At 40.8% G+C, this 25,070-nt stretch overlaps 1 protein-coding gene across 1 annotated transcript in view; it reads left to right on the top strand.

The window, feature by feature from the left end:
• SLC25A12 (solute carrier family 25 member 12) overlaps positions 1-25,070 on the top strand; it is a 216,866-nt gene that overhangs the window by 159,130 nt on the left and 32,666 nt on the right. Inside the window, exon 14 of the mRNA XM_077447999.1 lies at positions 19,273-19,413. Within this exon, the coding sequence (XP_077304125.1) occupies positions 19,273-19,413 (141 nt within the window). The remainder of the gene's footprint in view (positions 1-19,272; positions 19,414-25,070) is intronic.

The raw sequence follows: 25,070 nt of genomic DNA, 5'->3' as shown, positions 1-25,070 counted from the left end.
TGTCAGATGTTTTCATCTGGTCATCCAGCCAGCAAGACTGTGTTGTTTTTCACAGCACAAACTCTCCAGCTTAACGTATCAGTTGGCATGGATGAGACAAACCACTTAACACTGGCAGGGGCAATTAAAATGATCCGCTTAATTTATTAATGTAAAATCTTTAGTCTGAGCTGGAGATAGACTTCAATTTGTTAGTGGTTCTAAAAAGGCTTATACATTTAACACTCCCCCAGACTGACAATGCTGCTGTCTGCTGTGCCCCCTCTCATTCCTCCAGAGTGGGGACACGCTAATACAGGAGATGTGTTACTGGCCAGATCACCAGGTGAAAACAGAGGAGAAAAAGCCATTGAAAACTAAACTATAGCAGCCACCACATCTAATGATTGGTAAACTGCAATATAATACATTTTTGTTTTTGGGTTTAATAGCGCTTTAATTGTCAGTTGTTGCTTGTGCACTTCATCGGAAAATGGACAGTGTGGATTGGTATATTTTGGACTGAGGACTGCCTAAAGCCAAGGTTTAAAAGTAAACAATCACATCTTCTTGTAACAAAGTACTATTGGATGTTTGCATCTATTTGCACAAAAAGCGGTCATCTGCTGACCAATCGCTTTCGGTTTTCTGTTACATGAAAGAGAGAAGCTGTTTCTTGTATGTCACTTCCTTTGTTGGAATCATATGAGGGATGTGTCCTTTCTTACGATATGATCTTTAATGACTTCCAGTTGAGTGAAGCTGACATGTTGGGATTTAAAAAAGAAAAAAAAAAAGTCTCTCCACACTTGGCACAGAGTTCGGGGCAGGGAGGTTAATGACCCCTGCTGGCTTCTAATTCTGAGACAAATCCCCAGATGGCCTCCGAAGGAGGCTGTTTGTAGTCTCCTATGATTGGATCTGGCAGCCCAGTGCATACCTAGGCCTTCACCTGTCACTACACAAAGTTTGCTTTCAGTTCTATGTGAGAAACGCTGTTGTGAAGAAGTTGGAGCAATCAGTAAGAATAACATGTATCATAGACAGATATAGCAAGGGTTGTGTTCCTGCAGGACAGCGAGGTGCATCTCTGCCATGTTTGTACAAATCTGCCCATATACAGTGTAACAAATTCTGCACAGATCTTCTACATCAAGCAGCCGCATCATTTCTTACCATTTACTATTCTTTATTACACTTTTAAATATATTGGGTATACAATACATATTAAAATACTCATGCTGGTTCTCCAAAAAAGGTTTAATATCAGGGCTTGAATTAAGATATTTGAATCAGAATTTTGTATAAGTAACATCAGTTACCAATATGTGATCAGGCTGATTTTGAAGAAGTGAAAAATGAAATGATCAGAAATCACATCATAGCTGATCTAACTAAACTCATGTTGGTTACACTTACACTGTGTATTAACTGTATGTGTTTACATTGTTTTGTTGAATAGTAATGTCCATATAAATGCTCCTGGGATAAAAAAAAAGTAATAGTTTGAGGACCATGGCCGCCATATGATCACTCCGGTGTGGCGCCTCTCACACTGTGTTTGTCTGAAGCTGTGTGTGTGTGTGTGTGTGTGTGTGTATATATATATATATATATATATATATCTATATATATATATATATATATATCATTTAATTCATAAGGTTGTTGTGTATCTTTGTATTTGTTCAGTGATATTCTCCCCCACCCCAGGTTTCAGGTCCTGGTAGAGCCCTGTTACACATCTAAGTTTCTGTGCATATGCAAAGATTTGCAGATATGGAAGTTCCAAACCTTGCCATTTCTACATGTACTTTAGTGTCAACTACACGTCATTGTTCTGAACTAGCTTTCTGAAAATGGTGGACCATGCTTGCACAATGTGTGTTGTCACTGCTGCTTGTCACCTCCCCCAGCAATGATGACAGGGTGACAACGCAGGAGAAAAATTGGGAAACAGTTGACACTTCAACAAGCAGTGCCTGAACGTGGTCATTCAATACAAAACTACCTGGTAGCTTTAGAAAAGAGAAAAAAAGTCACACAAGTGGCAGTGTCTGTACTTATTTCTTGAATTAAACGTATGGAGTATTTTGTGCTGGTGGTTTTCTCTCAAAAAAAAAAAAATTGTGCTATAGTTTTTACCTGTACCAAAGGATAGAAAACTTCTAGCAAAGTTCAACGTCAAAGCTGTGAAACAATCAATTGATGAAGGACCGAGCAGAGCAGACACTTAATTTGCACTGACAAAGTCCCATCACTGAGACAGAGGATGCTAATTCATCGCTGGAAGTGATGGTGATTGAGTCTTACAGATTTGATCAACTCTTTGTTCTTGAGATTGTCACGGCGACATCTGTCCTGATATTATTAGCAGAGAATCTATATGAAATAAGTGCCAGCCTCTAATCGGATTTCTTGTGCTTGGGGAAAAAGGTCCAATTCAATTATGGGATGAGAACACTGTACAGACATGCCCCATAAGCGATGTGCAGGTTGTAGCTCTTCGATCACCCAGCATGTCTCACTCCTGTTGTTCTAGTGAATAGAGTTTACTGAAATGCTTTTTTTTTCCTACTGTGACTGGTGCTGTGCCGTTACTTTGGTGATATGGGAACTTCAAAATGTCTAGTATAAGGTCCTGTTCACACATACTTCAGTGACCTGTGTTTTACTGCACTGGATGAGCGCAGGTCACCTCTAGGACACAGCAAAAACAATTGTTTTCTATGTGTCTTGCTCACACTGCAATGCAGCCCAGAGGTGAGGTGCACCGGGCTGCGATAAAATGCAGGTATGCTGTTGAAATGCGCATTACATCACCCCCTACTGCCAGCTTGCCATAGCTGGAATAGACAGCTGCCCGCGCACTAAACCATTGTGGTTTAGTGTGAGGGCAGTGTGAACAGACCCCAAGAAGGAGGCTTTTTATGAAGAACACATCAACAGGGATTCAGTGACAATTTACATGTAAAGACAAAACATGGGGGGGGGGGTGGTTACTAAAACTAGACACTGTAAAATCTGGTGCAGCTCTGCAGAGAAACCAATCAGCTTCCAGGTTTTCTTCTCAAAACTTAATTGACAAGCTGAAGTTAGAAGCCGATTGGCTACCATGTACAGTTTCTCCAGATTCTGAGTGCTCCAGTTTCAGTAAATCACCCTCATTTTCTTTTAGTATGAATAGACTCAGTAAAAGTTTGAATCCCAGTCTGGCTTTTATTGCTATCTGGGGCTCCTTTTACACCATTGTGCTGCACTAACATGTATGTCCCCTGCCACCGGATGTGCACTGCAGCTCACAACAAAGCATAGTTCCACACTACCGTATATAATAGTGTGCTGCATTAACAACAATTGAATCCTTGCACAATTTAACCCTTGCATCCTTGCAAATGTACTATGTGCATTTTGGTGCTTTAGACCTGGGATGTCCAAACTATGACCCTCCAGCTGTTGCGGAACTACATGTCCCATGAGGCATTGTAAAACGCTGCCATTCACAGACATGACTAGGCACAATGGGAATTTTAGTTCCTGAACAGCTGGAGGGCCATAGTTTGGAGACCCCTGCTTTAGACAAATAAATGGGCTGCCCTATTGCAACACACGTTAACACTGCGTAAAAATGTGAACCCTGCCTTAGAGATTTTTTTCCTCACTTTCTGTACCTGTGAAAACTATTTTACTACACAGGAAGTGAAGGAACGTCCCAACAGCAACCCAGACAGTAATGAAAAGCCAACAGAGGTTCTAGCCTTCCTCTACTCTACAAATAATAAAAAAGGTATATATTTAGTATTTTATATTTCCTTTCTGGTATAACAATGTTAGCAGGACAGGAAATGAGCAAAGATCTCTCACTCTATTTTTTTTTTGTGTTTAAAATACAAAAAATAAAAAGAAATAATAAGAAACAAAACTGTATGTTCCATAGCTCATCAATGCCTTTAAGATAATTTAACAAATGGGGTTGATTTACTAAAACAAAAGAGTGCAAAATCAGGTGCAGCTGTGCATAGAACAAAGATCAGCTTCCGCCTAGGTTCACATTGCAGCGATTTGGCATGTGATTTGACATGCCAAATCGGTGGCAATTGCTGGCAATGGCACCATCCGAATTGATGACACCGCACCGGTGCCAAAAAGTAGTTTGTGTACTACTTTTGGCAACTTCGGGGTGCGAATTGTATAGACATCTGTGCATAGATGTCTCTGAAATCGCCCCGAAGTCATGACTGACATGCGGCAATGAAATTGTGTGAGTTCAGCGGAACTCACACGATTTCAATCCCCCTGACAGTGTGAACCTGGGCTCCAGGTTATTTTGTTAACGCTTAATTGAACAAGCTGAAGTTAGAAGCTGATTAGCTACCAGGCACAGCTACACCAGATTTTGTACTCTCCAGTTTTAGTAAATCAACCGTAAAGTATATCAGTTCAGCTCCAAATGCCAGTACCCAAAAAATAAGAATAAAAAAGAGCAAAAACGGAGCGCCCAGGATTCCTAATCTAATCTAATCTATACCGAAAACAGAAAACAAAAAGTTTTAGTTGGACATACACTTTAAACGAAACCTTTACTTGAAGAATATGCTACAATTGCTGTCTTCTTTTGAAAATTCTAGTTGGCTGTAATGCTGACAGTTCACATTTTGGGAATCATGCCAAATTTGACTCATCAGTGGCCAGCACCATCCAGGCCGAAAAAAACTTTGATTCAGAATTTAAAGGGGACAGGCTGGAAAAAGTCAGCTGAACAGTGTCTGCAGCCAATCAGTTGCAGTAGCTGTTCGGGTATGTTGACAGCTGTGGCTCAGAACACTATATTTTTGAGAATACAATAGTTGGCAGCAGGATATCCGCGTATCCTGCTTCAGGCTCATACAAATGCTTTAATACCTTTAGAACTTTCAGACCTGCAACATTCACTTAGGGTTTTTGAGTATTCTTGCTTTATTCTTGCTTTGGCTCATCTTCATGGGGTTAATTTACTAAAACTGTAGAGTTCAAAATCAGGTGCAGCTGTGCATGGTAGCCCGTCAAAGCCTAAAGCTGGTCATACACCTATACATTATCTGCAGATTTTCTATGGTTAGCTGGAAAAAGTGGGAGATTCCTCCATCTACACATTTAGCGAACATGGAGAAATCTGTTGTACTTTTTCCATCTAACCATAGAAAATCTGCAGATAATCTATAGGTGTATGGCCAGCTTTACTTTCAGCTTGTTCAATTAAGCTTTGACAAAAAAAAATGGACGCTAAGCTGCACCACATTTTGCACTCTCCAGTTTTAGTAAATCAACCCCAATGGTTCCTAATAAAATAATTCTCTTAATATTGTCTAGGAAATGTTAGGACACAAGATAGACTTTCCTTCAGCTTGTATGTTTGTTTTTGCACCTTTTTTGCGGAAGTATTTACTATTGGGCACCATAGGATTTTTCCTATACCCTGCATAGTTCTTGTTAACATATTTTCACATATTTTCCCCACAATAATTAGGAATACAGTTATCATTTATATGCTTATTTCAGAACTGGCACAATGTGTTCCTTGCCAGGTTAGAAGCAGTGACACAAATTGCAATGTGTATATGGGACAATCCTAGTATGTCGAATTGATTTATGTGTCAAAGGTTGTGTGCCTACAGGCAGAAATCCCGTCCTCCACCTGATTTGTGTCGAAGGTTGTGTGCCTACAGGCAGAAATCCCGTCCTCCACTTGAAAGAATATTTTTCAACATGTTCATGTTAAGTAAATACATCTGGTTCCTCCTGGAGAACTCACCAAAGAGTTTACATTCAACAAGGATTCTATAAGGAATTCTAGATTGTTACTGAATTACAAATTTCTCAAGATAGCAAAGAATAGAAAATTAGTATTTTACATTTTGTGTTTAAAGCACTGTGTACCTTTACCTATATATACTTATCTTTTTTTTTTAAATAGGAACACTTGGTTTTTGGAAACCATTTCAAAATATAACACCTGTTTGCAGAGGCTGCCTTGTATGGATCTAGGAAACTGATTGAAGGAAATCCTCTGGTACTTTACAGATGGAACAGAAACTTAGACGCTAAGGTGACGATTGGATGGTACTAGTCTATTATTCCACATGAGTCCAGAACAAACTGGGCTCCCCTCCCCCCCCCCCACCTCTTCTTCATCCAAACATCCCTCCATTCTGAGAGTACCAGAGGAATTCCTCCACCATCAGCCTGTATACAGACTGGCCTGTACAAAGGGTGTTTCTTCTGTGGCATGCCATAGCACTACTAGTATTAGTAACATGTAAATACAAGCCTATGTTAACAAAATATAGAGCGATTTGGCCAAGAAGGATCACAGTAAGAAACTTAGATCTACAGAAATAAATTGGCAAATCTATTTAGGGTCCAGTCACATTGCTCTTGAACTTTTCAGTGTGATATGATGCACGTTAACATGCATTGGGTTAAGGTGGCTTATGCATTTGAATGGGCTGCCAGTGGACTTATGCAGCATTTTGTGTAATCCACTGCACCACAACACAGAATAGTGTGCTAGTGTGTGTGTGTTATGGTGTAACGCAGTGCATTCCATTAGTGTAATGAGGTGTTAATGGTGGTGTACTATGTGTGTTGCAGTAACTGCAATGCATTGGTGTGAGTAGGCCCACTTGTGATATAGAAGAAATACTGGTAGAGGACAGCAGCCAATAGTAAGGAATGGTGTTAGAGACAGGGCTCTGTGTTATGAATATTGGCTTGCAAAACAGGCTAAAAGTGGGCTTATCCATTGCTAACTTCTCTGAGCTGTCTTCAAAATACTTTAAACCCCCAAAATTTTTGTGATATTAGTATTCGGTCATGATCTAAACAACCCTGACATTGGTTTCATTAGGACCACCTTGGTTACATATAGCTTGATTTTTTTTTATTTATATTTTGGTACAGTTGTATATTGCTTTCTTGGTTCATTTAAAGGGTGTATATGTTATGCATAGGTTGTTGCAAGAAGCTATGTATGATACTAAACCTATATGCATACATACAGTATATCCCAGTAAAGAAAGGGTATACTTCTTTTTTATGAAAATACTATCTTGGATTTTTAGGTGGCGTATGTATTGCCCTTAAGTCCTTTTGGAGGTTTTTAGATGTGTTGACAAATAATAAATAATACATTGATTAGGATTATGATACTTGCAGCTTTCTCTTTGGAGGATATACATATTTGTTTCATTGGCAATATGTATTCTGTTTTTCTGTAGTAGTCTCATAAAGTGCATACAAGGGTTTTTTGGTATCTACTCTTGTACAGTCCATCACAGAATAGTAACTGTTCACAATGTGCTCACCTACGTGTGTACATTGAGCTATGTCTTATACAGCACCTGTCTCTGGATCCATGTTCTTGATAATTCAGCCCGTCATGTCTCCAGTAAAGTACTTTGACGGTTAGTCAGTAAATGCCTGGATGATGTTGCTGGTTCCCAGACAATTGATAGCTGCACCTAAAGGCAGGAAATGAGCGTATTTGCAGACGAAAGTTGTTCACTTCCTGAAATCATTTGTCAAATGCTGTATTTTAGAAGACTGTCTTTCACACAAGGACATCTGTTCACAGCCTTAACTCTTAAAGCATACCTCTAAAAAATACACAACATTCAGTCTTAGAAAGAGAAATACAGAGGCTACCATTGCTGACCCATCCTGATAATACTAGTTGCTTGGAGGATGTGCTAATCCCCTGACTTCAGTGCCTTTTGAGTCACTGACCCAGAACCAAGTGCACATACGAGGAAAGTCAAAGCCAGAACGCCTTCTCATACTTCTTCCAAATCAGTGACTTAAACAGGACAGAGCAAAGAATTTGTCTCATTATGCCAACTCTAAACTACTTATACCATACTTACAGTACCTTTGCTACATTGCTCTGCCACGCTGTTCCTCCTTTGGAGTGGCTGGGGAATGCCTGGAGCATGGAATGGACATGGGTATGGAATAACATGTGGGGTCCTCCCATGATGAAGACAGTCATGTGACAAGAGACTAAAGTGCGTTGTGGCTAATCTAGTTGCAGTATACTTTTGTAAACCTGAGTTGAGTGGCCGATGTGAGCTTTTTTAGTTCATTACAGTTGCAGTGTTTCCTGGATAGCATTGGGTAGCTTTAGCACTAATTGATTTTGCATGTGTACATATTCTACTTTCTATTGAAAGCACAACTACCCCCCCAACTAATCAGTGAGTTAGTTAAAAAAAAAAAAAGCATGGTCTTATGGCATGCCAGGTTTTGAGTCTTTTATCTATTTTCCTGCAGAGAAGGAGATTCCTTCTTCAGATTATGAGCTGCTACAGCCAAACTGAAAGCATCGGAATGGCGCTAACATCATAAAGCCTTTTTAATCCACATTTACTGCGTGTTTTAAAGTGGTAGTAAACTCCCATGTTTCGTTTTTCCTTTAGGTAAGCCTATAATAAGGCTTGCCTATAGGCAATGTAAATATCTGCTTAACGTGCACCGTTTAGGAGATATTTACTTTAGAGGCAGCCGGTGATGTCACTGGTTCAAGCGCTCTGAAGGAACGGGATGCCTATGCCATTCCTTCAGAGCTGTGCAACAAACAGCAACTCCAGCCGCATGTGCGGGATTGACTTTGTCACTGGCTTAGTCAATCAGATCAGCCTGCGAACCCTAAAAGAAGACCGGGTGAAAGTGGAAGCACCTTTAGCAGTGACAGCGCACCAGTGGAGGGCTTCGTTTTCAGGCAAGTCTGTTTTGGAGTGTGGGAAGATACTGAAGTACCCAGAGGAAACACACGCAAGCACAGGAAGAGCATGCAAACTCCATGCAGATAGTGTTCTGAGCAAGACTTGAATTGATGACTCCAACGCTGCATGCCAGAAGTGCTGACCACTAAGTCACTGTTCTGTCTGGGAACCATGTTGACAATAAGTTAGAGCCACTTACAAAATAGGCTATTAACTGTTTTTCTCTGAAAACCCAACTATATTAGTTCAGTTTTCTTTTTTTTTTTTATTGTGCTAAAAACTTGACAGCATTATATACATGTGAATGAAAAATAGAAAGAATGACTGTTGTTCATCAGTCAGCATATATGCCTTTTTGGCTGTTCTATGCATCCAGATCATTGTAAGAATGAAGTAAGACTGCCTCCACAGGCAAGATCTGGAAGGACAGGTCTTTTACTAACAAACATTTAGCTGGCTCAGGAGTGTGTAGGTTGCAAGTAGGAAACTCTGCTTGAGTCTTCACTGGGGCATCCTAATGTTTGGAGGATTTGCCTTGGGTGGAATTGGAAAGGGCAATAGGTCTAATGTGCAGGGTCACATGTTTATGCCCTGCAGCAGGAAAGTGGCACGGGGTGCTGTCTGCCGGATGTCAGTGTGCGTATTTTTTCTGTGCCCAGTTCGGTCAGTTTTCCTCTGCTTAATTGTTCTTTGTGGGATTTTTCCCCCGTTTGCTTGACACAGAGGTTAAACAGATGACTTGTACTATTCACATTGATGCTCTGGATAATGAGTATTTGCAGTGTAATTTGTCAACAGGTCTGTAGGTGTTAGCTCCTGAGCTTTGCAGAAACTGGTGGGATATTAACGTTGTTTTCTCTGCTCTAGCAGCCTTCGTACATCTACCAGAACTGAAAATGTTTTAATATCATTAATAACATTATAAAATCCGAATTCACAACAACTTTAGCAAGACTTGGTCAGACATTTAAAGGAATACTCCAACTGTCCCATTTGCATCAAATGATTAAAAGAATATTGAGTAATCCTAATTATGATGAATTATTATTATTTCAAATGTTAACCCATATATGACACCATAGACATAGTGGGGTGGATAGTCTTAAGGCTAGGTTCACACCTATTTTTTTTCTAGTGTATTTTTAAGTTTGCAAAAATGCACTACAGTCCATTTAACATTGTTTCCTATGGTACACATTAAAATCTATGTGTTTTTTAGCCGCTGCGTTTTTGCAGGGACTTTTTTTCCCACAGCAGATTGCATTTTCAATGGACATGCACCAAAAACGCCTTTTTTACATTCGTTTTGCATTTTTTTTTTCCATAACAAATTTTGAATAGCCGGTTGTCAAGGAGCAGATGGCTTCTGCATCCTTAACAACACATGAGTCATCAGCTGTCAGCAGAATGTAAAAAAAATTGGGAAAAAAACAGCGTGTGGTCTACCCCCCCTCCACCCATACCAGGCCCAGGTGGCTTCTGCGGCCTTAACAACCGATGAGTCATCAGCTGTCAGCGGAAGGTAAAAAAAAAAGAGCTGTCGGCAATAAAATCAGGAAAAAACCTCATGGGGTCCCGCCTAAAAATCAATACCAGACCCTTATCAGAGCATAGAGCTCGGCAGGTCAGGAATGGGAGGGGGATGAGTGAGCGCCCCCCCCCCACTCCTGAACCACACCTCAACATGGGGGCTCTGCCCCCTCCACACCCAAAGCACCTTGTCCCCATGTTGATGGGGACAAGGGCCTCTTGCCCACAACTTGGGCCAGTAGTTGTGAGGGTTTGCGGTTGGGGGACTTATTAACATCCCCCAGATTCCGGCCTTCCCCCCACGTGAATGAGTTTTGGGTACATAGTACCCCTACGCATTCACCAAAAAATAAAAAGGTGTAGTGTAAAATTCACAGTCGGCAGTTTTTGACTATTCCTTTATTAAAAAAAAAACATTATCTCCCAACAGTGCCCGTCAGCACTGTTTGCCCAAAAAAACTAAATATTGTCCGTCTGCCACCTCCGCCGCCTGAAAGTTGTTAAATAACTAAGGGGCATGGCCTCTTGTGATGTAACTGGGTGACCCTGCTCCCTTGTGACATTGTTGACACAGCATGCCCCTGGCTGAGCATGTCACCAGGGAGCAGGATCACCCAGTTAAGTCACCCAGGTGGCCCTGCCCCTTAATTATTTAAGAGCTGTCAGACGGCAGAGCTGGCAGATGGTGGGAGTGGACTTTTTTTTTTCTTTTCTTTTTTACTTTCATTTTTCGGGTTGGCGGTGGCAGTGGGCATCGTGATTGACAATGAATTTAGTTACTTTACCCCCCTGCCCCAGAGGGGGTTCGTTCAACCACCTCCTTTCCTAAACTACCAGGCTGCATGCTCAGATAAGGGTCTGGTATAGACTAGACCAGTAGTTCTCAACCTCAGTCCTCAAGCACCCCCAACAGGCCATGTTTTCTCTTATGCCGCGTACACACGATCAAACAATCGGGTGGAAAAGTCCGGCAAACTGAAGTCCGCCAGACAATCCCACCGTGTGTAGCCTCCGGCATACTTTTTTGACCCGAAAGTACGGTGGACTTAGAAAGTAGTTTTGCACTCCAATCTTCCCGCCGGACTCGCATTTCGGCGGACAATCCGGCCGTGTGTGTGCCAGTCCGCCGTACTTTTGAAATGAGCGGACTTTTCCCGCCCGGAGAAAAGTCCGGATAGTACGCCGTATTAGTCCGCTGAAAAAGTGCCGTGTGTGGGCAAGTAGCCCGTTCGGAAAGTCCGATGGACAGTCTGGCGGGAAGTCCGCCAGACTAAGTACGTCGGATAGACGGCTCTAAGTCAGTCGGATAGACAGCTACGTGTGTACGCGGCATTAGATAAAATAGCTGTCCAAAATACCAAGCCATTGACTATGATTTAAAGCACCTGTGCAAGATAAAGGAGAACCCGCAAACATGGCCTATTGAGGGAACTTGAGGACTGAGGTTGAGAACCACTAGACTATTAAAAAACGTTTTCATTAAATTGGTGCAGCACCAAAATGCTAAATTTTATTAACTGAGTAAATGTCTTATTAGAAAATGAATGTTTATTTTGCTTGAACTTTGGCATTACTATAGATTTCAGTGAATTCTTTTTCATTGTTTCCTTCCTATTGCTTTGGAAATGTATTTATGTAGTATGGTAGCAGAATTGTATTGATTAAATATCATTCGTAATCCTCTATATACCCTTAAAATGAACTGTAAGCCCCACCCAAGTGGTCTGAACTGGGATATACTGTAATTTGTTGACCATAGGCGACATGGTATTTTGGTAGATACAATGAAAATAAATGCTTGTGTATGCAGATTACTTACAAAACTCTCTAGCATCAGTCAAAGGGAAAGAATGTGGAGCTAGAGACCTCTGGGATTGTATAAAGAGCACCCAGGGTAGTAAAAATGTATCTATCTGTAGATTTGTATGACATCTAGGCCTTGTCTGGAACACATTGTAATGAAAACTTAACAGAGATAGACAAATGTTTGTGTAAACAACGTACTGCAGGAACAAAGAAAAAATCATTCTTTGTCTTTTGCGTGTGTGTGTATGTATGTATGTATGTATGTGTGTGTGTGTGTGTATAGATATATATATATATATATTTATACAGTATTTCACAAAAGTGAGTACACCCCTCACATTTTTGTAAATATTTTATTATATCTTTTCATGTGACAACACTGAAGAAATAAAATTTTGTACCTTCTCCCCATTCACACCTGAGACCTTGTAACACATAGACCCCTTTCACACCAGGGCTTTTGCAGGAGCTATAGCGTTAGAAATAGCGCCTGCAATCCGCCCTAAAAAAGCTGCACCATTGTTTGTAGTGTGAAAGCCCGAGGGCTTTCACACTACAGCGGTACGCTGGCAGGACGTCAGGGAAAAGTCCTGCCAGCAGCTTCTTTGGAGCGGTGAAGGAGCGGTGTGTTTACCGCTCCTCCACCGCTGCTCCCCTTTGAAATCAATGGGGCAGCGCTGTAATACCGCCGTCAAAACGCCGCTATTGCGGCGTATTGCTGGCGGTTTTAACCCTTTCTTGCCCGCTAGCGGGGGGTAAAAGCGCCCCACTAGCGGCCGAAATGCGCCGCAAATCCGCCGCTAAAATGCTGCTAAAAATAGCGGTGTTTTACCGCCCACGCTATGGGCGGTGTGGTGTGAAAGGGGTCTAAAGAGTCACATGACACAAAGGAGGGAAAATAGCTAACTGGGCCAAATTTGGACATTTTCACTTAGGCTTTTGTTTTGTTGCCAGCGGTTTAGACATTAATGGCTGTGTGTTGAGTTATTTTAGGGGACAGAAAATTTACACTGTTATACAAGCTGTACACTCACTAATTTACATTCTAGCAAAGTGTCATTTCTTCAGTGTTGTCACATAAAAAGATATAATAAAATATTTACAAAAATGTGAGGGGTGTACTCACTTTTGTGAGATACTGTGTGCGTGTGTATGTATGTGCGAGTGTGTGTGTGTATATATATATATATATATATATATATATGTGTGTGTGTATGTATGTGTGTATAGTTGGCCCCCAGGTTTGCACACATCTCAGGAGGGATTTTGTCCCACTCCTCTTTGCAGGTCCTCGCCAAGTCATTAAGGTTTCAAGGCTGTCATTTGGTACCTTGAACCTTCAGCTCCCTCCACATATTTTCTATTTAGGGTCTAGAGACTGGCTAGGCCATTCCCGGACCTTAATGGGTTTCTTCTTGAGGCACTCTTTTGTTGCCTTGACCATGTGTTTTGGGTCATTGTCATGCTGGAATACCCATCCACGACCCATTTTTAATGCCCATTTGACGATACATGACCCAGTCCATCGTCCCTTTGAAGCGGTGAAGTTGTCCTGTCCCCTTAGCAGAAACCCCCCCCCCCCCCCAAAAAGCATAATGTTTCCACCTCCATGTTTGTTCTTGGGGTCATAGACAGCATTCCTCCTCCTTCAAACACAGAGTGTTGAGTTGAGGCCAAAGAGCTAAATTTTGGTCTCATCTCACCACAACCAACACTTTCACCCAGATCTCCTCTGAATCATTCAGATGTTCATTCAGATGTTCATTAGCAAACTTCAGATGGGACTGTACATGTGCTTTCTTGAGCAGGGGGGACCTTGCGGGCGCTGCAGTATTTCAGTCCTTCGCACCTTAGTGGGTTGCCAATTGTTTTCTTGGTGACTATAGTCCCAGCTGCCTTGGGATCATTGACAAGATTCTCCTGTGTAGTTCTGGTCCGATTCCTCACCGTTTTCATGATCATTGAAACTCCACGAGGTGAGAGCTTGCATGGAGCTCCAGACCGAGAGACGGAGATTGATGTTTTTTTTTTCCATAAGAGGTATTTTGTGTTTCTTCCATTTGCGAATAATCACACCAACTGTTGTCACCCGCTCACCTAGCTGCTTGGCGATGATCTTGTAGCCCATTCCAGCCTTGTGTAGGTCTACAATCTTGTCCCCCCGACATCCTTGGACAGCTGTTTGATCTTGATGGCCAGATTGGAATCTGATTGATTGCTTCTGTGGACAGGTGTCTTAACTTTTTTGAAATGTGTTTTTCTGGATTGTTTTGTTGTTATCCTGTCTCTCAGTTTTAAAATAAAACTACCATTAAAATTATAGGCTTATAATTTCTTTGTCAGTGGGCAAACTTACAAAATCAGCAGGGGATCAAATACTTTTTTCCCTCGCTGTATGTGTGTGGCCCAGTTGTGTTTTTTTTTTTTTTTTTTTGCCGTCACTCTTCTATGTTTCTTTGTCTCGATCAACCATTGCATCATCCATGACTCTTTTTAATTGGAATGATGTCATACAAACACATCCTTCTTGAAGTTTGTTCAAGCCTTCTCAGCCCTTTAATCTCACGCACACTGGAGACTTTGGAGAATTAGGTAGATGGCAGATAGGAAAATTGCTCCAAAAAAAAAAGAAGTATTTTCTGAGTGCAGTGAAAGTTCCTTTGTCCGAAGCTCTAGAGATGATATTGGATTTCTAATAACATGGGAAAAGTGCCAATGTGATTGAATCTGCCACTTTTGTCCAAAGAGACTGTGTAGAAAGTTTTAATATAGGTTGTGCTGAATTAAAATGTACATAGATAAACAAAGCACAAAAGCCCATTTGTATATTAGACATAGCTTGAGGACAATATATTGACCTCAAAGGTCACAAATGTGTGTACTCCTCTCCAGCTCTAATGACTGATAAATCGACTTTTTGTACCTTCTACCAACCTGGGAGGACACTTATTTTAGCATTTTCATTCATTCCATTTTTTATTATCTATCTGTAACTGCAGTGCATCAGGGTTAGCTATAATCTTGCTTTTCTGTGAAGTCTCTATTCCAGGCCTGGAACTACTGAACATCAAATAAACTTCAAAAAGCACAAAGTCATTAATTTAATTTGCTTCTTTCTCTGTAGTAATGACTGCAGCATCCAAAGGTCCTTGAGATTAATTGAACTTTTGAACCACGCTGATTTGTAAAAACTAATTTTCTATCCCCATGTGCAACAATGTCGTTGATGTACTAAGTCCAGATATCCTTTCTGTTCTGGGAGTTAGAAATATCCAAGAATACTTTGGATCACAATTCATAAAGTTTGTATGTTGCAGTCACTTGTAATTTCCCAGTAATCAAATAGAAACAGAATTTTGAAAACTAGTAAAAACAAGATTTAGTATTGTGTGCCTTTTATGTTAGTGAATGTTCCAGTACTGTTATTGAGCATGCTTCATGTATTATATCGTGCTGTGTATAGGTGTAGTGTTTTAATAGAATGAGTGCACAGCACATCATTTGTAGGTAGCTTAGTATTACACTTTATTTCTGTAAAAGTATACAACAGCCTATTTTAGATTTTCATATTTTTTAACAATTAACATAATTTACATTCTGTTGCCTATTTAACCAATAGAAAAGCATACATGCCTTTGTTTTGTTTTACATTTACATTTACATTTCATCCAATATTTTTATAATATCTTTGCTCATATTAAAGCGGAGCTCCACCCTAAAGTGGAGCTTCCGCTCATTGGAACCCTCCCCCCCTCCGGCGCCACAATTGGCACCTTTCAGGGGGGAGGGGGGTGCAGGTACCTGTACAGTACAGGTATCTGCACCCACTTCCGGCATAGATATCCGCAGAATCGACGCCCCTTTCCGCAGAATCTACGCTCCTTTCGGCAGGCCCCCCACTGTCTGCTGGGAAACACATGGATCCCAGAGACAACAGGGACCATCCTTACGGGTGCCGACATCGCGGGCGCACTGGGTGGGTAAGTGTCCTTATTTTAACCTCCCTGGTGGTACGATTATTTCGGATTTTAGGTGCTAAAAGCGGTACCATTATTTTGCATGAAAATTTGGCGTTTTATATTGTAGTCCTGCAATTCTTAGGAATAACTCTCTTAAATCTGTCCAAACCAGAGTCTAGCAGACATCCCGGGTATGATAAAGTTTGAAAAATGAAATCATAAATTATAATATAATAAATAATTATAAATAATTGTACCAAATAATAATATAACAATAATAAAAATTATTCAATAATGTAATCAAATCAAAAACACTGAAATTTGCTCAGTTGCAGAATTGTCACTGTCATTACTTTTCAGTATTTGATGACGGATCTCCCCACAAATCGCTATCGCTCAATTCTGCGAGTGATTCTAATTTATTATCGCTGTTTTCTAGCTGGTCTAAAATCATTTTTGATGTACAGTGACAGTTTTGGTTGCTATGGACAATCTCCAGTTTCCAGGCATAAAGAACAGTTTTTATTATATAAAACTGCATGCAGGACACTGGGCAGACCACTAGGGACAACGGGGATGTGAAATATTTACATACAGCAATGTAATCTGTAAGATTACATTATACTGTATGTTTACTGTTTGTTTCACTTTTTGAATTTGGCGCCGATCTCCGTGCCCGTGCGTCGCAACGCTCGCAGGGCACGGAGATCGGCGATGTGATGCATCGAGCGAGACACGGCTCGCTCGTACAGCGGGGAGACAACGCTGGATCCGAAGGAGAAGGTAAGTAAACCTCCTCCTGGATCCAGCGACGCTGTCCCGAGTCTGACTCGGGGATACCGTTCTTGGTATGAAAAATCCACCCCGAGTCAGACTCGGGAATACCGCCAGGGGGGTTAAAAGTCAGCAGCTGCAGTATTTGAAGCTGCTGGCTTTTAAAAAAAAAAAAAACGGCGGAACTCCCGCTTTAAAGTGGAACTTCACTCTCTCTATCAACATTGACCATATTTAGTCCTTATGCTGCTTACATTTCGTTTACTTTGAATATTAAAAGTGAATTAAATAGAATTTTTGGTTTGCCAGTACTCCTGTTACAGGGCTAGCCCATCAGTGCAGGCACGGTGGGGGGCCCAAGATCTGTCAATGAAGAGATGCCCAGGGTCTTTAACAAGTTAAAGTATATAAGTGTTTCTTTTTCAACCACAGTCCTTCTTTAGGTCCAGTCATGCATTATTTATACATATTTAAATGTAATCATATTACAATATGGTTGTCAGGTAAGTTCACCAGCCGTCTAGTTGGGGGGTTGGTTTCAAAAATATGGGATCTACAAGCATTATATGGTAAGGAGAACCCTATAACTATTGTTAATAATCACAAAGATTAACCCAAACAAGGGAAAACTAAATCTGAAACCACCACAACCCCCCCCCCCAAGAAGAAATCATTCACTCTGCTTATGTAAAACATATATAATTTCTAAAAAATTTACCGTATAAGAAAACATAACATCCTAACCCCTAAAACGTAGTCACCCCTAAAAATCCAATATAATGTATGCAAGAGCCATCAGAAATGTAAATACCAGTTGAAATTGGTGTATAATCCATACAAATAAGAAGATTTGTTAGCACAGCTGTAGTAAAATTATAAATTGAATATATAACTGTTAATAACCCCCCAATTGTTGAGTAATTTATCCATAAAGGTAACACTATTTTTGCTTAATTTCCCCAAAAATATTAGATATGTATCTAAAATGTGAAAATTGTATATCACAAATGAGAGATAACATATGTAACAAAGTGTGCGGTAAAAATAGCCAAAGCTTTTTTTTCTTCAGTTTTGGTTAGATTAAGGATTTGGTTAGGTAAGAATTAAAACCTCTTTAAATTAATGTTTTGCTTTCTGTGTCCTATTGGGGAGATTGCCATATACATGCCCTGTCCCGGAGAAACAACAGGAAGTGAGAGGAAATCTTTATAAATTGATAGGAATCCCCTTTACTAGACAGTTGTCATCAGAACAGGTGTCCCCATTGGAAGTCCCAAAATTTCCCCATTGGAGAACTTACCCTTAACCTCCCTAGCAGTGATCCCGAGTCTGGCTCGGGCTGCAATTTCAGTACCACGAGCGGTAACCCCGAGCCAGACTGCCCAGCCATACAGGGAGAAGTTACTTACCTTGTCCCCTGGATCCAGCGATGTCCTCTGTGTGTGTGAGCCGTCCTCCGCTCGATTCACACAGTGCCCGAGTGCCGCCGAGCTCCGTTCTCTGCGACATTACGACGCACGGGAGCAGAGATCGGCGCCAAATTCAAAAAATTAAAAACACACAAAACACACACAGTACTGTAATCTTACAGATTACAGTATTGTATAAAAAAAATACACACCCCCTTTGTCCCTAGTGGTCTTTCCATGTAGTTTTATATTATAAATACTGTTTTTTTCTGCCTGGAATTTGGAGATTGTCCATAGCAACCAAAAACTGTCCCTTTATGTCAAAAGTGATTTTAGACCAACTAGAAAACAGTGATAATAAATTAGAATCACTTGCAGAATTGAGCGATAGCGATTTGTGGGGAAATTCGTCATCAAACACTAAATCTAATGACAGCGACAATTCTGCAAATGAGCAAATTTCAGTGTTTTTGGATTTGATTACATTATTGAATAATTTTTATTATTATTTATTATCATTATTTATTATATTATAAATTTTATCATACTAGACTCTGGTTTGAACAGATTTAAGAGAGCTATTCCTAAGATTTGCAGCCTACAATATAAAACGCCAAATTTCCATGCAAAATAATTGTACCGTTTTCAACACCTAAAATCAGAACTAATCATACCGCCAGGGAGGTTAAATCTTGTTCTGTATAATGTTGGTTGCCCATCACTTACTGTACTGATGATTGTCTGTGTAGACTGTATACAGACAATTGTCACCAGAAGAGGTACCCCGTTTGAAGATTTCTTTCTTTCTATTTGCTGACCACGGTAAAATTTTAGATATCTCATAATTTTCTGTTTTGGGTCAGATCAGTGTCACCACAACAACTAGAGAGGTTGTATGACCACAACAGGTTCTAACCCTTGCTTCATCTCTCCAAAACATAACGTTTTTGGCTATAACTAATTTGCAAGAGTTACAGAGAAATGGTTTGCTTGTTATACAGTCATTGCATTCACTCAGTCCAGTAAAAACTGATGACATTGTCTATTTGTGTGCAGGCAGGAGGCTCCCAAGTCATTTTCACAAACCCGCTGGAGATTGTCAAGATTCGCTTGCAGGTCGCAGGAGAAATTACAACAGGCCCTAAAGTCCGTGCGCTCACTGTGCTCAGAGATTTGGGTTTCTTTGGTCTTTATAAGGTGAGTAATGATGATATGCGCCTAAAGTGAAGCTCCAGTTAAACAGCTGAAAACAAAGCTGAAATTCAAGCAACTAATGAACGCTTTGTGAAGATGTGTAATCTGCATTCTACTGTGTTTCAAAAACCCAATATATTTATGTGTATGTTTCTATATACTGTGTCTGTGTATACACTGTGTGTGTGTGTGTGTGTGTGTATATATATATATACACACACACACACACACACACACACACATACACTCCTTAGCCACTTTATTAGGTAGACCTTGCTAGTGCCGGGTTGGACCCCCTTTTGCCTTTAGAACTGCCTTAAAGTGGAAGTAAACCCTTCTATCGTTTTCAGTCAAGGAAGCTGCCATCTTGGCCTCTAATAATTCTTCAACTGCCATAATGCTGCACATGTGATCAGTTATGACACCAGCCATTGGATGGTTTGAAAGTTTGGTTGAGAGCACAATCAATGTGAACATTACATTCCCGGCATGCCGGAAATGCTAAGTGTTTTTTGAAACTGGGTTTACTCCCGCTTTAATTCTTTGTGGCACAGATTCAACAAGGTGTTGGAAACATTCCTTAGAGAGTTTGGTCCATAGTGACATGATAGCATCACACAGTTGCTGCAGATTTGTCGGCTGCACATCCATGATGTGCATCTCATGTTCCTCCATATCCCAAAGGTGTACTATTTGATTGAGTTGAGTTGACTATTTTATTGAACTCATTGTCATGTTCAAGAAACCAGTGGTGAGGTGATTTGAATTTTGTGACATGGTGCATTATCCTGCTGGAAGTAGCCACCAGAAGATAGGTACACTGTAGTCATAAAGGGATGGACATGGTCAGAAACAATACTCAGGTGGGCCGTGGTGTTTAAATGATGCTCAATTTGTACTAAAGGGCTTAGAAGTGTGCCAAGAAAATATCTCCCACACAATTACACCACCACCAGCCTGAACCGTTGATACAAGGCAGGATGGATCCATGCTTTCATGTTGTTTTTTTACGTCAAATTCTGACCCTACCATCTGAGTGTCGTAACTGAGACTCATCAGACCAAGCAATGTTTTTCCAATTTTCTATTGTCCAATTTTAGCCTCCATTTCCTGTTCTTAGCTGACAGGAGTGGCACCCGGTGTGGTCTTCTGCTGCTGTAGCCCATCTGCTTCAAGGTTCGATGTGTTGGGCGTTCAGAGATGGTATTCTGCAAACCTTAGTTGGAAAGAGTGGTTGTTTGATTTACTGTTGCCTTTCTATCCTCTCAAACCAGTCTGTCTATTCTCCTCTGACCTCAACAAGGCATTTTCGTCCACACAACTGCTGCTCACCGATTGATGGTTGTGTGTGTGTGAAAATCCCAGTAGATTAGCAGTTCTTGAAATGCTCAGACCAACCTGTCTGACACCAACGACTATGCCACGTTCAAAGTCACTTAAATCCCCTTTCTTCTTCATTCTAATGCTTGGGTTGAACTTCAGCATGTCATCTTCATCGTGTCTAGATGCCTAAATGGATTGAGTTGCTGCCACGTGATTAGCTAATTAGCAATTTGTGTTACCAAGCAATTTAGGTGTACCTAATAAAGTGGCCAACGAGTGTATAACGAGAATGTATCACTAATAATTAAATATGCAGCTTCATGTGTGTTTTCCCACCTCTATCCTGCTTATGGGACTACTAGTGAGCACCAGTCACCCAACTAGTTAAGTCTTCCCTGTGTTTTCACAATCTTCCTGTCAATTTACAGAAACTGGAATCAATTACAGCCTCTAGGGCATTAAATAAGGGGTCTCTAGCACTCTTCTTTCTATGGAAATATGATCACTGAGTTGCCAGGCATTGCACAGCACCTTCTGCATCGGACAGTGAATTTTATTATGCTAATAGAACAAAGAGGCCCTGATAACCATGGTGCCATCTTTGAAGAATTATGTAACTTTGCCATGTCCGTTACCATGTTAGGCACCAAAGTGACAACTAACATTTTTCTTCAATGGGAAATTCTAGACAGAAAGTCAGACGTGTATCTTCTCTCATTACAGTCTTTTATTTAAGTATATTTTAGTTCAATCCTTAGTTAAAGCTGGAGTTCCACAGTTTTTTTTTTTTTTTAAGTCAGCAGCTAGAAATACTGCAGCTGCTGACTTTTATATGCACACTTGTCCAGCGTGCCCGCGATGTCGGCACCCAAAGCCGATCTGTGCCTCGGCTCTCGCTATGGGAATCAGGAAGTGAAGCCTTGCGGCTTCACTTCCCGGTTCCCTACTGCGCATGCACGAGTCGCGCTGCGCAATATGGATGATCCCTGCGGTCTCTGGGACCCATGCGTTTCCCAGCAGACAGCGGGGAAGGGACAGGTAGTGGCGTAAATATCCACAGATTCTGTGGCTATCTAGGCCTGGAAGTGGGTGCAAATGCCTGTATTATACAGGTATCTGCACCCCCCTCCCTCCTGAAAGGTGCCAATTGGGGCACCGGAGGGGGGGAGGGTTCGGATGAGCAGAAGTTCCACTTTAGGGTTGAGCTCCACTTTAAGTTTCCCAAGAGCAGTTAGTACAAATCACAGCAAAGCAAATATTCACAAGTTACTGAGCGTGGGAAGAATAGTGTTACATACTTACCCTAAGAGAAAACATGAGAACGTCACAATGTGCTTAACAAAAAAGGGTTCAGCGAGCAGGTATGCTACAAATCACATCAAACTTAATTAATCAACATAAGAAGTGGATAACAGTCTGGTTAGGGCATAAAAATCACTATGAACACAGTAAACAGTGGAAGCATAGATAAGAACTGAGAATAAGTGCTACTTGAGATGTACAATCAGAATAATCCATACTAATAAAGAGGACAAGTTGGGTGGAATAGAAGGTGAAGAATAGAAATAAAGATGGATATATGAAGAGTAAAGTAATAGTAAAAAGGAGGATGGTGAAGGAGGAAAGATTGGTAGGAAAACAGCAAATCTCCATCATCACTTAGGTTTGATCAGGAGCCTTTATTCAGAAATCCAAACCTGCCAGCTCCACTACCACATATCTTTCAATTTCAATGGGCTGGGGAACATGCAGGAATGGACAAAATGTACAGAAGGCACAATTTTAAAATCATGCTTGCACCATGTGATTTTATGACAGCGAAAGCACTTGCATTTGCTAGATGCATGGAGGTGCCATTGACAAATAATGGAACTCATGCAAGTCTGCAGACTGCGCCGCATTGCTGTGCATGTTGGAAAACACACACACTTCCACTTCTGTTCCCACACCGTGATTGGTGTGAAGCATTCCTGAATGCAGGAAAGAGTCGAAACACCGACCAAGAGACACAGTTTTGCTAGGAGCTATCACTTTCCCGGGATAACATATGTTTCAGGTCCCTGATAGAATCCAACTTTGCTTCCCATTGTGCCAGGGAAGGTATAGACATTGGAGGTTATTTACGAAAGGCAAATACACTTTGCACTACATGTGCACTTGGAAGTGCAGTCTCTGTAGATCTAAGAGGGACATGCAAGGAAATTAAAAAACAGCATTTTAGCTTGCACATGATTGGATGATAAAATCAGCAGAGCTTCCACTCATTTCAGATCTTCCCCTCAGATCTACAGTGACTGAACTTCCAAGTGCACTTGTAGTGCAAAGTGTATCTGCCTTTCGTCAATAACCCCCAGAATGTTACCACCTTAGCAGCAGAAAATACATTTTAAAATATATTTTGTCCTGATAGTGTCTAGAATAGACACTTATACTTATTCATAAACTTTATAATTTTTTATTGTTAACCAATTCATAAATGGTTTAGTAGCCATTTAAATACATACATATAGATATGTGATTATCAAATTCTTCTAATATGTATAATGCATTACAGGTTGAAAAAATCTAAATTTGTTTTCAAAGGAAGTAAAAAAAAAAAAAACTTGAGATACATGATGATGATGTATGTCCCCCTGACACCTGCATGGACCAAATTGGCCTCTATTAATCCTGATAGCTTTCATGTGTCCCGGGGTAGACAGCCGATTCTGCCTTATTATTTCAGCTGCTGCCTGCATGACCATCCCATATATGTCATATGTGTCTGCATGCTGTCAAACATACACACTACATGCGTTATGTATTGGAACATGGGTTGAAAGAATTATAGAGGAAATGTAGTGTAAACAAAAACTTTTATATAGTTTCTACAGGAGAACAGTTAAGACCTCCAAATATAACCTGTTAAACACTTTTTCTTTTGTCTCTGAAGCTGGGAGTTTAGGTAAATTGCAGCTAATGGCATTATTCAGATTGCTACAGTTATTTTTTTTGGGCTTTCCAAGGCCTGCTTCAAGAACATTGGTTTCAGTGGGAGTCGTACTGTGTCAGTGCCTGCCATCCCGCCATTGGGTCACCATGACTGGCACGGGAAAGAAGGCTCCTGCTGATTCATGGAATCAAATCTTTTTTTTTCCTGCCACACATTGAGAAGCAAAATAATATTCTTCCTTGAATAAAATAGTAAACAGAAACAGGTTCTGTTCTGACTTGTTTTGCACTAGGCACAGCGCTAGGAATGAGAAAGCGCTGTTCTTAGCACAAAACATGTCAGATTAGAAGCTGTTCATAAATGGCTGTTTTAATAAAAAAATATTATTATATTGCATCTCAATGTGTGCCATTCCTGTAGCTGGTACAATTGACAGTTTTAGTTGAGATGAACGAGCCAGATTGTGGAGACTGATCCCACCTTTTGCCGCATGTGAAATATAATTATATAGGATTTATATAGCGCCAGCATTTTGCCCAGCACTTTACAATGTAAGGAGTAGCAGAATGGTTGCAATACAAGTGGGTTATGCCCTGTACACATAGGCTGAATGTCAAGCGGCATTGGCTGGTTCAATAGAAACCAGCCAACATTCGACCCGTCTGAACTGCATAAGCGAAAAAAGTCTGCCAACCATTTCAGGATTGTTCTGGCGGGGGGGGGGGGGGGTGGTCGGAACACAATAGAACAGCAGTGGAAATTGTACTAACATCAGAATGGAGGGCTCTGCTCAAAAGAGTTTACAATCTAATAGGGAGGGGCAAGTGGTATAAAAGGTAACAACTGTTAAGGATCCGCTGATGGAAGAATTAAAAATTCAGTTGTTATGTATAGTTGACTGAACTTCAATTGCCTTATGTTGTAGGTAATCTGGCTACTTTTTACCTTTTTACCTTTTTTGTTACCTCTTCATTTTACAATTGTGTTAATAGTGGGGTGGGCGCAGTAAAAGCCCATGGTTGAGCCTCGCTTTTACTGCCCCTTTCAACCACTACTTCCTTTAGCTGCAGAGGCAGCGGCCAGAAGTGTACACATGCCACGGCTGTGATGCTTTGCTTTGTGCCCACTGCAGAAATTATACCCCCTGTCACTTTTACCAGACGCTACTGCCTGCGAAATGCAACCAATTCAAGTTAATAGGGCCACATTGCAAGCCCCTGCAACAGTGTGCAGCGCATGTGATTGTGGTATGCTAGTGTAGGCTTCAGGGGGTTAAAGCAAGTAGTGAGGAAGTAATACAACCAATCTGCGCATAGATCGCTCTTTTAGGCTTGATTCACATCTATGCATCTTGCTTTTAAGCGTTTCTGCATTGCTTTTCGCTGTGCTAACCGTGTTTTTACCG

This window comes from Lithobates pipiens, unplaced genomic scaffold, assembly GCF_037356315.1.
Source record: "Lithobates pipiens isolate NorthernLeopardFrog02 unplaced genomic scaffold, aLitPip1_a1.2 Scaffold_22, whole genome shotgun sequence".
NCBI classification, from domain to species: Eukaryota; Metazoa; Chordata; class Amphibia; order Anura; family Ranidae; genus Lithobates; species Lithobates pipiens.
This window is presented reverse-complemented; position numbering and strand designations above follow the sequence as displayed.